General features: G+C 55.2%; 6 protein-coding genes across 6 annotated transcripts; 3 read left to right on the top strand and 3 right to left on the bottom strand.

Moving 5' to 3' along the window:
• Positions 1 to 232: 232 nt before the first annotated feature.
• On the bottom strand, positions 233 to 1,111 carry DICSQDRAFT_156683 (N-acetyltransferase). Its single transcript, XM_007368587.1, has 5 exons — positions 1,034 to 1,111; positions 948 to 972; positions 792 to 882; positions 429 to 719; positions 233 to 373 (listed from the first exon to the last, which is right to left on the bottom strand). Exons 1-5 carry the CDS (start codon positions 1,084 to 1,086, stop codon positions 282 to 284), a joined length of 552 nt encoding a protein of 183 aa, XP_007368649.1. The 5' UTR covers positions 1,087 to 1,111; the 3' UTR covers positions 233 to 281.
• Positions 1,112 to 2,514: 1,403 nt separating this feature from the next.
• On the top strand, positions 2,515 to 3,673 carry DICSQDRAFT_172819 (GroES-like protein; the record flags this gene model as incomplete). Its single annotated transcript, XM_007368586.1, has 3 exons — positions 2,515 to 2,856; positions 2,919 to 3,105; positions 3,162 to 3,673. The coding sequence occupies 3 exons, from the start codon at positions 2,515 to 2,517 to the stop codon at positions 3,671 to 3,673; spliced, it is 1,041 nt and encodes a 346-aa protein (XP_007368648.1).
• A 302-nt stretch (positions 3,674 to 3,975) lies between these two features.
• Positions 3,976 to 6,001, bottom strand: DICSQDRAFT_90445 (galactose mutarotase-like protein). Its single transcript, XM_007368585.1, has 8 exons — positions 5,919 to 6,001; positions 5,814 to 5,867; positions 5,268 to 5,765; positions 5,093 to 5,173; positions 4,880 to 5,012; positions 4,637 to 4,819; positions 4,467 to 4,574; positions 3,976 to 4,377 (listed from the first exon to the last, which is right to left on the bottom strand). Exons 1-8 carry the CDS (start codon positions 5,994 to 5,996, stop codon positions 4,220 to 4,222), a joined length of 1,293 nt encoding a protein of 430 aa, XP_007368647.1. The 5' UTR covers positions 5,997 to 6,001; the 3' UTR covers positions 3,976 to 4,219.
• Positions 6,002 to 6,372: 371 nt separating this feature from the next.
• On the top strand, positions 6,373 to 7,707 carry DICSQDRAFT_172817 (GroES-like protein; the record flags this gene model as incomplete). The annotated part of the gene is made up of 6 exons (XM_007368584.1): positions 6,373 to 6,549; positions 6,609 to 6,619; positions 6,698 to 6,776; positions 6,868 to 7,063; positions 7,123 to 7,526; positions 7,588 to 7,707. 6 exons carry the CDS (start codon positions 6,373 to 6,375, stop codon positions 7,705 to 7,707), a joined length of 987 nt encoding a protein of 328 aa, XP_007368646.1.
• Positions 7,708 to 9,239: 1,532 nt separating this feature from the next.
• On the top strand, positions 9,240 to 10,650 carry DICSQDRAFT_182440 (GroES-like protein; the record flags this gene model as incomplete). Its single annotated transcript, XM_007368583.1, has 5 exons — positions 9,240 to 9,490; positions 9,552 to 9,633; positions 9,714 to 9,909; positions 9,973 to 10,379; positions 10,445 to 10,650. 5 exons carry the CDS (start codon positions 9,240 to 9,242, stop codon positions 10,562 to 10,564), a joined length of 1,056 nt encoding a protein of 351 aa, XP_007368645.1. The 3' UTR covers positions 10,565 to 10,650.
• Positions 10,651 to 11,503: 853 nt separating this feature from the next.
• DICSQDRAFT_66618 (uncharacterized protein) lies at positions 11,504 to 12,003 on the bottom strand (the record flags this gene model as incomplete). The annotated part of the gene is made up of 2 exons (XM_007368582.1): positions 11,504 to 11,655; positions 11,862 to 12,003. 2 exons carry the CDS (start codon positions 12,001 to 12,003, stop codon positions 11,504 to 11,506), a joined length of 294 nt encoding a protein of 97 aa, XP_007368644.1.
• Positions 12,004 to 13,179: the final 1,176 nt, after the last annotated feature.

The following is a 13,179-nucleotide window of genomic DNA, read 5'->3' as shown; positions in this document are numbered from 1 at the left end:
CGCGTGCACCAAGTGTTTGCGCCTCTTTCTCTGATTGCATATGACATCTCGGTCTTTCATGCGCGTGCTGACCCAAATAATGCTCGCCAGATAAACTTATACGATATCGGCGGACTTCGTGGACATATGGACAGTCTTCTGGTAAAATGCGATGTAGCGGACGAGCGTACCTTTTGGTCAATAGCACTTGTGGTCGCGTTGTACTGCGAAAGCCGTATCGAGATTTGCGAGCATGATATAAGCACGTGTGATATTTACAGAATACCTTACATGACGAGCAGCTATGGTACCTCTTGTGCGCTGACGACGATGTCCCTCCCATTCGCCCGGACAGATCGTCGCATGGGGTCTCGACTTAACGGTTTTCGCATGTCTGCCCCATATCCAACTCAACAAACCCCTCATCAAGCACATGAGAACGCACGCACCGAACCCATCCTCTTCGTCTCGTATGCTGTATCCCAGTCCCAGATTACTGTAGTACTCCCGCACACGCCGGTATACGCTGTATCCGAAACCCTCGTACATCTTGATCGCGGCGAAGTTGACACAGCGCACGTAGAGGTCAACGAAGTACCCGCGGTAGTTCTCGTCAGAGACCTTCTCGAGCCAGTTCATGAACTTCCGCGAGAGGCCAAGCCGGCGGTACTCCGGCGCGACGGTGAGCGCGGTGACGTGCCCGTGTCGCTCGATGCCGTTGCCCTCCGCTTTCCCAATTACTATAGAGAAGGATAGGGGAGAGGCGGGAATGAGGGGGAAGACTGGAGAGCGCGGGATAAGGGAGGACGTACCGTAACCCATCATACGGCCTTGAGGTGTCTCCTGGACAGCACACATATCCGGCCAGCGAGAGAGGTAGCCCAGATAGAAGTTGATGGCATACTGTATGTAAGACGTATAAGAGGTCGGGCTCCTGTTGTGTACGGATTTGCAGGGTGCGTGCGCACCGTTTCTGTCCACAGATCAAGGTTGCTGAATACATCGCCTGCCAAGTCAGTGAAAACTGCAACCCAAAGAGAAGGAGGGCACGTACATGTGGTTGAACTTGAACAGATCAGTCGCCTTGAAAGGTCGTATTACACTCATCGTGGCAATGGTCCTACAGACAGACAGTGTGTTGAGTACGTGCTAGAGAAATCCAATCAAGGTAAGCTTGGCAGGGGATAGCAGCTGTCAGTTCAGCGCCTCCAAGAGAGCCGAACCAAGGGGCCGAACCAACTCCAACGCTATTCCCAGATTCCTGACGATCTCAATTCACATTCGAGGCTGTCTTGCGAGTGCATGTGGTCTTGCCGACACCTGCCAAGTACTTCGCTCTGTCTTTGCTTGCCGTTGATACTACTTGTCCGCTGGTGCATGACCAGGCCTACAACCTCAGGCCTACACCCTTTCCTCAAAGCTCAAGTCGCCTTCATGATATGTTGTCAGGACACCTGTCTTCTCTGCACGATCATGTCGTCGCTAGTAACTCGAACCGGTGGTCAGCAGGATGCGCCTTAGCCTGGGGCGCGTCGATCACTACCGTTTCGATGGTGGGGCCCCATTCCGGACTTAGGCATGCTCGAATCGTCTCTCAACATCTAGTTGTCTGGCCTGTATCTCATCCTGAACTGCTTCGCAAGCAATACGGCGCCATCTGGTGGATTGTCGAAACTCACGACTGTAATGACGACGGGCGTCGTAGCGGACTGACATAGACTCGAGCTAACATGAAGCAAGGAATATACGATCATGGGTGGAAGGCCGACCTAACTAGCAACTTGGGCGGGCCAATGAATCCCGACCATATTCGAGGTGTCGAAACTGACAAATTTCGGACGTTCACACCTGGCTTCATCATAGGCGTGACGCGTTAGGCCGTCTAGCAGAACCGCTGCATCACCTTAATGCGTCTATACGCAACGCCGAGTGGCTCGAGTCTTTTCAGTGCCTTCGACTGTCTAGACTCCAGACGAGCTGAAAACCTATATATGCGGCGATTTTGATGTGTTTTTTTATACGCTTGCGTGTCAACCATAATGGCGAGCAGGGAAAAACCCATCGACAGCTCTCGGCAACGGTTAGGATGCGTCCCAGAGATCATGCTATATGCGAGTATTAGTCAACGTTAACTGAACATTTTCCAAGCACTTATACTCACACCTCGGCCTGTGAAGACACGATTTGGTCGCACGTAGCTGGCGGAGCTATCGTATTCTTTACTTAGGTCATGGCGCTCGATTAGCCACCATTCACATGGGCGATGATATAACTCAATCCCACCCCTGAATATTGAGTAAGTAGGCACCGAGAGATGTTCGACTGGGTTCCACTGCGTACATATTCCTGAGAGAGCCCATGGGAGCATAACTGACCTCGGTATTATTCTTCAAAGGCTCGAGCCGCCTGTGAACGTTTAAAAGGTGCGCACTGACAGCATATGTCGTCATCGCACTTGGCTCCCTGTTATAACCTCACAGCTCTCCCGCCCTCCAAAAGTACAGATCCCCAGTAGTCCACGGACCTAGCGATATCATGTCCACACCCACGCAACAGAAGGCGCTCTTCCTCCAAAGCAAACAGGGCGAATTCACGCTCGGCACGCGTGAGGTGCCCCAGCCCGGCGCGGGCGACATCGTCGTCAAGAACGAGGCGATCGGCTTGAACCCCGTCGACTGGAAGATCCAGACGTACGGTCTACTCGTCGAAAAGTATCCCGCGATCCTGGGGCTCGATGCGACGGGCACCGTCGAGGCCGTCGGCCAGGGCGTCACTGCGTTTAAGAAGGGCGATCGCGTCATTTACCAGGGCGTCCTGGACAACGATCGCGCCAATTTCCAGCAGTACACGCTGATAAACGAGAGCTTGGCTGCTGAGGTCAGTCGATCGGGATTTGTTGCAAGATCGGGGGAGAGGGACTGACTTGTACTGTACAACAGCTCCCGGGTAAGTTCTCCTTCGAAGCGGGTGCTACCCTCCCTCTCGCGTATTCCACTGCGGCGGTAGGCTTGTACCACCAGGCAGGTGGTCCTCAACTCGTTCCACCTTGGGCGGAGGGCGGTAAGAGCAAGTACGCCAAAACGCCTATCGTCGTCCTCGGAGGCGCGAGCGTTGTCGGCTCACTCGGTAAGGGTGTTATCCCACAACTCATCGTCAGTTATGAATCCTTGTCACCCCTCTAGCCATCCAACTCGCTAAGCTTTCTGGGTTTTCCCCCATCATCACCACTGCCTCGCCCAAGAACGTCGAGCTCCTCACGTCCTATGGTGCGACACACGTCCTGGACCGCTCCCTCCCGCAAAACGCCCTAATCTCCGAAGTCACAAAGATCGCGGGCGGTCCTGTGTCCCTCGTATACGACGCGATCTCGCTGCCCGAAACGCAGGCAGCAGGCTACGCACTCCTTGCTCCGAACGGCAAGCTGCTTACGGTGCTGCCCCCGACGGTTACGGAGACGACGGAGGGACGGTCGGTCGTCAGTGTGCTTGGCGTCATTCAGAGGGCGCCGAATGTCGAGTTCGGAAAGGCGCTGCTTGCGCAGCTGCCTGCCTTGCTCGAGTCGGGCGATATCAAGCCGCTGAGGGTCGAGGTTATCCCCGGAGGCTTGGGAGGGATCACGGCAGGCTTGGCGAAGCTGAAGAACAACCAAGTTAGCGGAACGAAGCTGGTTGTTCGGCCGCCAGAGACTGCTTGAAGGGATAAGGTGAAAGTGTGTGTCGAGTATGGCGATATGACATGTATGTGACGGAAAAGGATAAAATACCCCTATACTCTCCATCTGCAACATCTGGAATGTAACACAATTATATCATACTGTATACCATGCTATGCAAGACTCTACTTGCGTGAGGGGCTGAATACGTCCGCGTAGGTGTCTCCGGACGAGGTGAACATGAGCGGACTCACAAATCGTATATTTGAGTCTGCCCGTCACTACCATCTTGCGATATGACGCGATAGCCATTGTACAGGATACGTCAGCACGCAATGGTAGAGGAAAGTGTGCGATTCACGGGACGTCAGATACCGAGTATCCGGGTTATCAGTCATCACCATGCAACGCCAGTCGAAAATCGTGTATCGTGTACAAGTGTGTCTCAGATATATGTATGAATACAACATTACTCTTCTTCGTTTCACATCTGACCTTCGCATCAAACAAACACAGAACCTAAATCCAGCAGGCACCGTCCGCCCTTCGATATATCCGTCCCATCCAGTCGAACAACGTCAAGCACGATTAGTTAGAGCTAGAGCCCTTGTACCACACGTCCAAGCGCACAAAGTTATTGTAGACCTCCCCGGACGCAAGGAGTGTGTCGTCGCCCGTCGGGCCGCGCGACTCGGGCGGATGCAGCCACGCCGCGAGTGGCGCATGGAACTCCAGGAACGCCGCCGCTATTCGGTTGATTTCACGTTAGCGTTTGGGTGCATTGTTTCCGGTAATCTGGAGCAAGGGGATAATGGAAGAAGGGAAAATGACGTACTTCCAGGACCGTAGCCATCGCCGACCGCGCCGGAGCCGCCGTGGATCTTCTTTCGCGCACCCTTCTCGGGCGTAGCGAAATTGTTAGTGTAGAACTGCACGCCCACCTCTGAATAGTACATGCGAATGTCAGAGGTAGAATCATGCGAGCAGTGAGTGAGCAACACGGACGGTTCGTCGCGAATCCGAGGCGGAGACCGCTCTTGCCGCTGGTGAGGGAGACGACTTCCTCCGACGCAGGGCTGTCGCGCGAGAGCGCAGCGCCGACAAGGTCGAGCTCGGGCTTGAGCTCGGATGCAGGGAGTGTGGTCGGAGGAGGGGGTACAGCGCGAGGGGAGAAGACGTAAAACTCGTCTGTGGATGCAAGATGGTTTAATCGCGCAATGCAATAGTTCGCAAGGCCGTGGTACACACCGTATCCACTCTCTGGGAACGACTCAGCAATGCGACCGCTGGTCTTCTCGGCATGTGCATGGTGAGTGCCCGTGACGGGAAGAAGAGTGCCAGTTGAGAGCGCTTCCGCATTCAGCTCGATGGTGTGATCAGCCTACGAGGATGAGTGATGAGGATGATTGTGAGCAGGGCACGCTAGCACGCGAGCACGCGATAATGACTAGTTACACGCACCTTGATGGAGATCTTGTGATCCTTCACGCTCAAGGTCTCTGGGCCTTCTTGAAGCGACGCGTCAAGGTTGAAGCCCCAGTGCTATTGGGGTGTATAAGCGCATGGAGAATAGGGACGGCACCCGTTCATGTCTGGGCTGATATCGTGCGTGGAGACGGTAGAATGGCGTACATACCTGGGTGAGGTTAATCGGCGTCACCTTGTTCTCATCGAGCAGTTTCGCGCGGTAGGTGATAACAACGCTACCGAGGTTCCACTCCTTCCCCTCTGGGGTCTGTCTGGGTGCACCCTCCGGTTGTGCGAGCCCAATGAGGACTTCGATAAGCAGCCTACCAGGAAAGCCCTCCTCACCGTCCTCGGATATTCGCTTGAAGATGATGGACGAGGGGATGCGAGTCTGAATGGTGGCGAGTTCGGCAGGAGTGAAGAGCTCCGAGGCGGAAGGGTCGACAAGCGGCTCCCAGAGATACTGGTCAAATCCCTTCACACCACCATGCAACGAGACCGTGGGCTTCTCGTTTGCCTGGGGCGAGACAGTAGATTGAATGTTGTTCCGGCTGACGGAGAAGGAGCCGACTGGGAGACGGTTCGCATAACGGCCGATGATGGTGTTGGTGTACTTTTGGGTGAGGTGACCGGTAGGGTCCTCGGGCCCGATTAGGATGTCGTGTGTCTAATAGAGATTAGAGCGTTGACTATGAGTGTATTTTTGTGTACATACCTTTCCGTCCGCTTGGACAAAGAGGCGATGGAGGACGAGTCCGCGAGGAATGATCTAAGACAATCATGAGTGGCACTGAAGAGATAATATACGTTACGAACGGACCTCCAAGGCGAGAGAAGGCGTGAGTGAGGGAAGGGCGAGGAGGATGGGAGTGAACTCGGGGTCAGTTGGCGATGCCATGGCCGTCGTGGTGGGAGGGAGTCAAGAGACGATTCAGACACATGAACGCCCTTTCATCCGACATTCCGGCTGGGCGGCCCGGGGAAGCGATCTAGATTCTATCGCATCGCCGTCAAGGGATTCTCATCGGTGGACAAGATAGTCAACGTCGACATACGGTACTTGGCCGCAGTGTGTTGACCGGCACATCGCTCATTACGGGCAGATTAATCAGCGTATTCCCATCTACGCAGTCACCGTTGTCTATGAAATCGAGCGAAACACACCGGTGGCGGGAACACATAAATATCCCGTGTCTGCTCTCAAACAATGGTAGACTGGCACTTGCATCCCACTCATCTACTCTTTCAATCGCTCTCACCTCTCCATTAGAACCATGTCCACTCAGAAGGCTTTGCTTCTCCCCGAGAAGCAGGGGGAATGGAAAGTGGTCGATGTTCCCATCCCGACCCCCGGCCCCAAAGACGTTCTCGTCAAGGTCATCGCGACCGCCTTGAACCCCGTGGACTGGAAGATCAAGGAGCACAGCTACCCTATCATTGAGTACCCCTTTGTGGGCGGCACCGCGGCATCGTTGAGCAGATCGGCTCTGAAGTCACCAACGTTGCGAAGGGCTACAGGATGTACGTATACGTTCCTATTTCACTCTCGAACTGTCTCGATTTATGGCGTCATGACCTCTTCCTTTCGTGTACTTCTAGATTATTCCAGGGCTGGTTCAGCAACGACAAAGCGACGTTGCAGCAGTACACCTTAGTCCCTGCGGAGATTACGGCGAAGGTACGTGCTTTCACGTCGACGTGCGATCGTGCCGATGCGAATTTTCCTCTCTGCCCGACCGACGCCGTCACTGCATGCACGTCTGATGCAGATCCCCGAGAACATCTCGTTTGATCAGGCTGCGTCCGTCCCGCTCGCTCTCGCCACCATCACGACCGGTCTCTGGAACCATCATCCCGACGCGAAATTGGCCAGTCTCACCGCGCCGTACGAGGAGGGCGGTGAGACCAAGTACGCCGGCAAACCCGCGTTCATTCTTGGGGGTTCGTCTTCCGTCGGCCAGTACGGTACGTCATTCTTCTCTGTGGCTGGCTGCTACATACACTAATATTTGTCGGATATACAGCCATCCAGGCAGCGAGGCTCTCCAAGTTCTCGCCCATCATCACCACTGCGTCCCCGCGCAACGAGGCTCTCCTCAAGTCCCTCGGCGCAACCCATGTCCTCGACCGCTCCCTCCCCGCGTCGACACTCGCTGCAGAGGTGGCGAAGATCGCGGGCGGCAAGCCCGTCGAGTTTGTCTATGACACGATCTCGCTCGCGGACACTCAGGCGCTGGGCTACGAGGTCCTCGCGCCAGGGGGCGTGCTGTTCATTACGCTTCCCGAGCAGATCCCGGAGGACAAGAGGAAGGCCGGGGACAAGAAGATCGTGCATGTGTTCGGCAACGTGCATACCCCTGAGAACAGACAAGTTGGTGTCGAGCAGTACAGCAGGCTGACGGAGTGGTTGAAGACGGGCGCGAATGTGGTACGTTTCTCTCTGTTCAGCATGACGTTTAGAGGAGTTGTCTGACGAGTGTGCGTTGTAGCCGAACAAGGTGGAGGTGCTTCCGAACGGCCTTGCGGGTATCCCGGAGGGTCTGGAGCGGCTGAAGAACGACAAGGTCAGCGGGACGAATCTCATTGGCCGGCCCCAGGAGACCACATGATACAAAGCGTAGTAAAGCTAGGTTGTAATTGTACTCATCCACGGACGTTCGCAGCATGTGCAGACTTGACTGCATATAATTCACTGATCAGTACCTAGTGTTATTGGCCAACGAGCAGGTCAATGTGGTAGGTAGCTTGACAGCGCCCCTGTGTAAGCATTGCTCAGACTACTGAAGCTCGAGGCGGATGACGATGTCATGTCCAGTCGCAGGCTTCTTCGGGGTAGCAGGGAGAAGCAGTCGTTGACGCCATATTCAACCGCGTCATGAAGGCGTGGGTTTTCCCATACTGATCTTCCGGTGGAGGGCAGAGCGACGGAGGAAAGTCACGTTGTTATCCAGGGTTGGTCAAGTCGATGCCTGTGGACTTGCTTTACTGAAGAATTGGTATATGCTGACCCTGAATTGAACGACGTGCTTGTGGCCATCGTAATACGAGACCTTCCCGGTCCAATGCCTGCCTATGGTTCGCCTGTTACGACATAGCGCCCTCAAGCATGAACGAGAAAAGAGGTCGAGGGGATACCTGCGAGCGGCGATGATCTGGCGGGGGGCATGGGCGTCGCACATCTTCTCGTGAAAGGATATAAGAGGTCGGGTTATGGAAGAAAGGGCAATTGCTCAAATTGGTTCCGACGCCTGGGAGTGAGCATGAGCATGACATGCACACCCACGACGGTTCTATATCTTGTTTGGGTGGGGTCTAGACTACTAGGGAACGCAACGGAGGTAGGCAATTTGCTACGTGCTCAACGCCGATGCTCGGATATGAGCTTGAGGGCGAGAAGAATGGGATGAACTCGCGATCAGCTGACAATGTCAAGGCAGTGGTTATGGGATGAAGTCATGGGAAAAGGACGGCTAGAACGGACTCGGACCGGCCTCAGACAAGCACAATCAACTTTTCCGGCTGAGCGTCCCGATATTCGTATCGAACCTCTTCACCGACAAGGTCAGATTTATATTTGGTTCAGACGCTCTTCCTGACGAGCGCGGTCTTCCAACGCAAACCACACCTCTCTCGTGTCGTGCGGAACCTAACGCCAGAGTCAAACATGCACTGTCTGCATGACGTACTGATGTGACAGACAGGAGTAGCATCGGGCATCTGTCATGGACTGCGCATGGAATAACGGCAGATAGAAGCTACAGGCCTATTGTGATAGTTGAGTAGGTCGAAAGATGCATTTCAGGTCAAATTGCAGAGAGAGACACAGCGGAGAGACAGAGGCATACAGGATGTCCCGAGGCCCGGCATATTACTGTACGCGCGCCATGTGTCCGTTTCCCGACTTCGTCGTTGGATCCCACAACCGCAAGGACGACTTCGGAAGCTATTGAGAATACTGGTAGAGGCTTAATCAGCACAGGCTTACTACAGACGCAGCTGGCACCGCCGTTGCTAAGAGCTTGCGCAGAACACATACCAGTGGCAGAGGAGTATATAAACCTCCCCAGCCAGGTGTCATCTCGAATAATCTCAAAGCAACACCTCAAACCTCAACGACCACACGCACCGCTACACCAGAACCATGTCCACACAGAAGGCTTTGATTTTTCCTGAGAAGAATGGCGAGTGGAAATTGGCTGACCGTCCCATCCCCACTCCCGGCCCCGAGGACGTTCTAGTGAAGGTCGTCGCAGCGGCCTTGAACCCCGCTGACTGGAAGATCCCGGACTACAACATGATCTCCGCATATCCGTGGATCGCTGGCGGTGACGGCGCAGGCATTGTTGAGCAAGTCGGCTCTGCAGTGACCAATGTCGCAAAGGGCGACAAGGTGTACGTTTCCAGTCGGATTGTTACCCCGGGCGCTATACCAACTTCTGTCACGTGTTTGCAGCCTCTTCGAAGCAGACTGGGTGACAGTCGACAAGGCGACGTTTCAGCAGTACGCCGTCGTCCCTGCGCAGCTCACCGCAAAGGTACGTCCAGTCGCATCAATCTGCACGCATGCTCATCTGTCTGACCGAACGATGCCGTCGCTGTGCGCGCCTGGTTGCAGATCCCCGAGAACATCTCGTTTGATCAGGCTGCGTCCGTCCCGCTCGGACTCGCCACTGTTACGACCGGCCTCTGGAATCACCACCCCGATGCGAAGTCCGTCCACTTCACTGCGCCGTACGAGGAGGGTGGGCAGACCAAGTACGCGGGCAAGCCCGCGTTCATCCTCGGAGGCTCGTCTTCAGTCGGGCAATATGGTCCGTGGTCCTCTACCGTCTCATTCATGCGTGTATCGAAGCTCATCCGATTCGTGCATACAGCCATCCAGGTAGTGAAGCTCTCCAAGTTCTCGCCCATCATCACCACCGCGTCCTCCCACAATGAGGCGCTCCTCAAGTCTTTCGGCGCAACTCACGTCCTCGACCGCTCGCTGCCCGCGTCGACGCTTGCCGCCGAGGTCGCGAAGATCGCGGGGGGCAAGCCCGTCGAGTTCGTCTATGACGCGATCTCGCTCGCGGACACGCAGGCACTGGGCTACGAGGTCCTCGCGCCGGGGGGTGTGCTGGTCGTCACGAACCCCGTGGCGATCCCTGAGGAGAAGAAGAAGGTGGGCGACAACAAGAAGATCGTCAATGTTTTCGGGGTTGTGCACACCCCGGAGAACAGGGAGTTTGGTGCCGAGCAGTACAGCAGGCTGACGGAGTGGCTGAAGACGGGCGTGATTGTGGTATGTGTGTTCATTAAAGGCCGTGATGATATTGAGAGGACTTTGTTGACGGGAGCACATTATAGCCGAACCAGGTCGAGGTGCTGCCGAACGGCCTTGCAGGTATTCCGGAGGGTCTGGAGCGGCTGAAGAACAACAAGGTCAGCGGGGTCAAGCTCATCGCCCGCCCGCAGGAGACGCCGTGAGGTCTGGAATAATGTTCATCAGTGACTCCTCACTGTCTACCCTGTATGAGAATGCTTGCTCTGGAAATTCGAAGTGCGTTGTCCGCGCAGAACAGGACGTGGCTAGGTTTCTTCACTAGCGTAGACGGCGAGTGTGGCCGCTAACTGGAGCGCTTTGCGCTGAACCGTCAAAGCTCGTAACGAGTCCAGTTACATAACGAAATTCGTACCAGCTCGTCATTGAAGGTAGTCAAAGATGGTGTTCCGGTCTATCACTCTACGAAAGGGTTCGGGACACGATTCGGGAGGTGCAAATCCGTGATTCTGTCGAATCGACGGCGCGAATCGGACGAGCACCGCTCCCCGAATCGCGATTCTGCGCACTCGATTCACCTAATTCTCCCTTCTAGCTCATGTTTTCAGGATTCCAGTGCCCGAATCGACAACAAACTTGTCTACCAAATCGACGGTGACGGTGGTGGTCAGAGCTTGCTGAGGAATCGACGCCCGTTTCAAAGAGTTGAATATGATTACACCTAGCATTAACCATCGTGATCATCTTCTCATATGGATATCCAGCTGCCAGTTCCCTCCGCAGTTTGATACTGCCTCAGCTTTTGTTTTGAGCCATTTGTTTCGCAACAGTTTCCGAGCGAAAGGACCGCCAACATGCGCTCTACACGACTGTCAAATGACTCCTTCAGGATGGATTCGTTGAATATTGCTGGAAAGTACAGGTATGCTTTGATATATTTTTATGTATCGAGAACATTAGGAGGCCTGCTACAGCCGTCATGACGCACAACATGTGTCGAAGAGCTCGCTGACGATGTCCGGTTACGATAGACATAGATACAATAAGGTATGAAGACCATGCCATAATAGAGTCCATACGATCACCCCCCGAGGAGATAGAATATATATAAATCACGAGATGAGACACCTCCGCTCCTCAGACAATCAACGCGAGCAGATGAGCGGCGGTGGCAGACCATCAATGCCGGATCGCCGCCGCACATGGATCACCAGCTGGCCATTCACATCGAAGACAGCCCGTATGGACGCCATGTCGACGTCCGATTGTGCGAATAAAACTTCCCATTCGTAATGCGCTGCAGAAGCGCGAGAGGCGAGCCGATGCATGTATCGCGTGACACGTTGCAATGCGAGAGAGGACCGGAAATAACACAGGTCAGCTCGCTAGTACCACATCATCCTGGCCTGGATGCAGGGAAGAGAAGTGGAAGGCATCGCAGCCATGTGGACGAGAACGGAGTACGAGATCCGGAGAAGGGAAGGGTGCAGAGAAGGTACTCACAGTCGTGCTCTCGATGCCACAGATCCGCCACGACCGCGAGTCGTGCTCCCTTCTTCACCGAGATGGTGACCATCTCTGACGAGAGACCCGCCGGCAAGCGAACTTCCAAAGTGTGCTGCAATGGGGTAGAATAGAGAAGCATCGGGGGCGTCCGGCCGGGAGACGGCGCGCGCCTCGCGTGCGCGATAGGGGACTCTGGGATGAATGTCGAAGGTTGTGGCGATGGCGGCGCGAGGCCCGGAGAGTACAGCGATGACTGGAAAACGGACGGCGAAGGGAATGGCATCCGTGGGTGGAGCAGAGACGGGTTTGAGACCCCAGGAGAAGGCGCAAGAAGCGACTCGCTCGCGGGCGGTATGGCTAGCGAAGGCAGGGATATTGCGCTCTTCGACGCGCCCGACGTCGGTAATGCGGCGTACCGGACGGATGTAGCAGACGACATGCAAGGGTCAGAGGCAGAAGCCGAAGTATCAATTGAGGCCACTCCAGACGCCTCGAGCTTTATCCGCTGAGGAGCGCAGAGTTGGAGGGCATCCGCAGATGAAGACAGCGGGGTCGAAAGTGGGGAAAGGTCGTTTAGCGACACTGCCCGAGTGGCATGTACACGAGCATGTGCCTGCGCTTGTGCCTGTACCACCAGGTCCGGCAACTCGACTTGAGAACTACCAATGAGTCTGACGAGTGATAATCCAGGATCACTCTTCGGTCCCTCCGAATGTGCTTGCCAGCTGTGCTGGAGAGACGCGGCTGAGAGTCCCTGGGCTGAGTTGAAGTCGAAGCTCAAGTTCAAGGGGGCAGTGACGTGTGCGCTGGTAGGCGTACTCGAGCGGGAGCTAACAGGAAGGCCAGGACGCCACAGGAGACCTCTCTCGGGTTGTTGACGCTGGAACGTGGTGTCTGCAATGCATTCTGCTGGGAAACATGAATTACGCATGTGGGGGTGCGCGCGATGGGGTAATGGTAAGGCCAACATGAGCGCACGTCGTTCGAGTGACCGAATGCCCTGAACAGTCCGGAGGCACGCACCCGTAGCCCGTAGCCCATAGCTCGTAGCGACAAGGTGGTGCGATCGATAGAATTATGTACGCACCATTGATATCCTCATGGAGGTCCAGACGTGCAGGGCGCCCACGTCCCAGAGTAGCGTACGCCGCCACCCTCCTCCACCCGGAAGGCGTTGGTATTGTGTTCAGGTTGGGTATGTCTTCTGATGCGGCATCTTGGACGCTGGGCCGAACTCCGATAGTATCCTGCAGGACGGTTTCGACGCTGGGGAAAGTGGCGCTTGGCCTGAGTTCAAAAGAGTGGCCGCCCGATG

This window comes from Dichomitus squalens, assembly GCF_000275845.1.
Source record: "Dichomitus squalens LYAD-421 SS1 unplaced genomic scaffold DICSQscaffold_37, whole genome shotgun sequence".
NCBI lineage: Eukaryota > Fungi > Basidiomycota > Agaricomycetes > Polyporales > Polyporaceae > Dichomitus > Dichomitus squalens.
Note: the sequence above shows the minus strand (reverse complement) of the source record. Positions and strands in the feature narration are given on the sequence as shown.

What these genes read in the sequence shown, in the direction of transcription:
- DICSQDRAFT_156683 (XM_007368587.1), bottom strand. Translation starts at nt 1,086, where the DNA reads ATGAGTGTAATACGACCTTTCAAGGCGACTGATCTGTTCAAGTTCAAC. An exon ending in TTGATCTGTGGACAGAAACG is followed by an intron (nt 883 to 947) that starts GTGCGCACGCAC and finishes TCTTACATACAG; the next exon opens with TATGCCATCAACTTCTATCT. An exon ending in AGACGAAGAGGATGGGTTCG is followed by an intron (nt 374 to 428) that starts GTGCGTGCGTTC and finishes GATATGGGGCAG; the next exon opens with ACATGCGAAAACCGTTAAGT.
- DICSQDRAFT_90445 (XM_007368585.1), bottom strand. Translation starts at nt 5,996, where the DNA reads ATGGCATCGCCAACTGACCCCGAGTTCACTCCCATCCTCCTCGCCCTT. An exon ending in CCTCGGATTCGCGACGAACC is followed by an intron (nt 4,575 to 4,636) that starts GTCCGTGTTGCT and finishes TGTACTATTCAG; the next exon opens with AGGTGGGCGTGCAGTTCTAC. An exon ending in CGATGGCTACGGTCCTGGAA is followed by an intron (nt 4,378 to 4,466) that starts GTACGTCATTTT and finishes TCAACCGAATAG; the next exon opens with CGGCGGCGTTCCTGGAGTTC.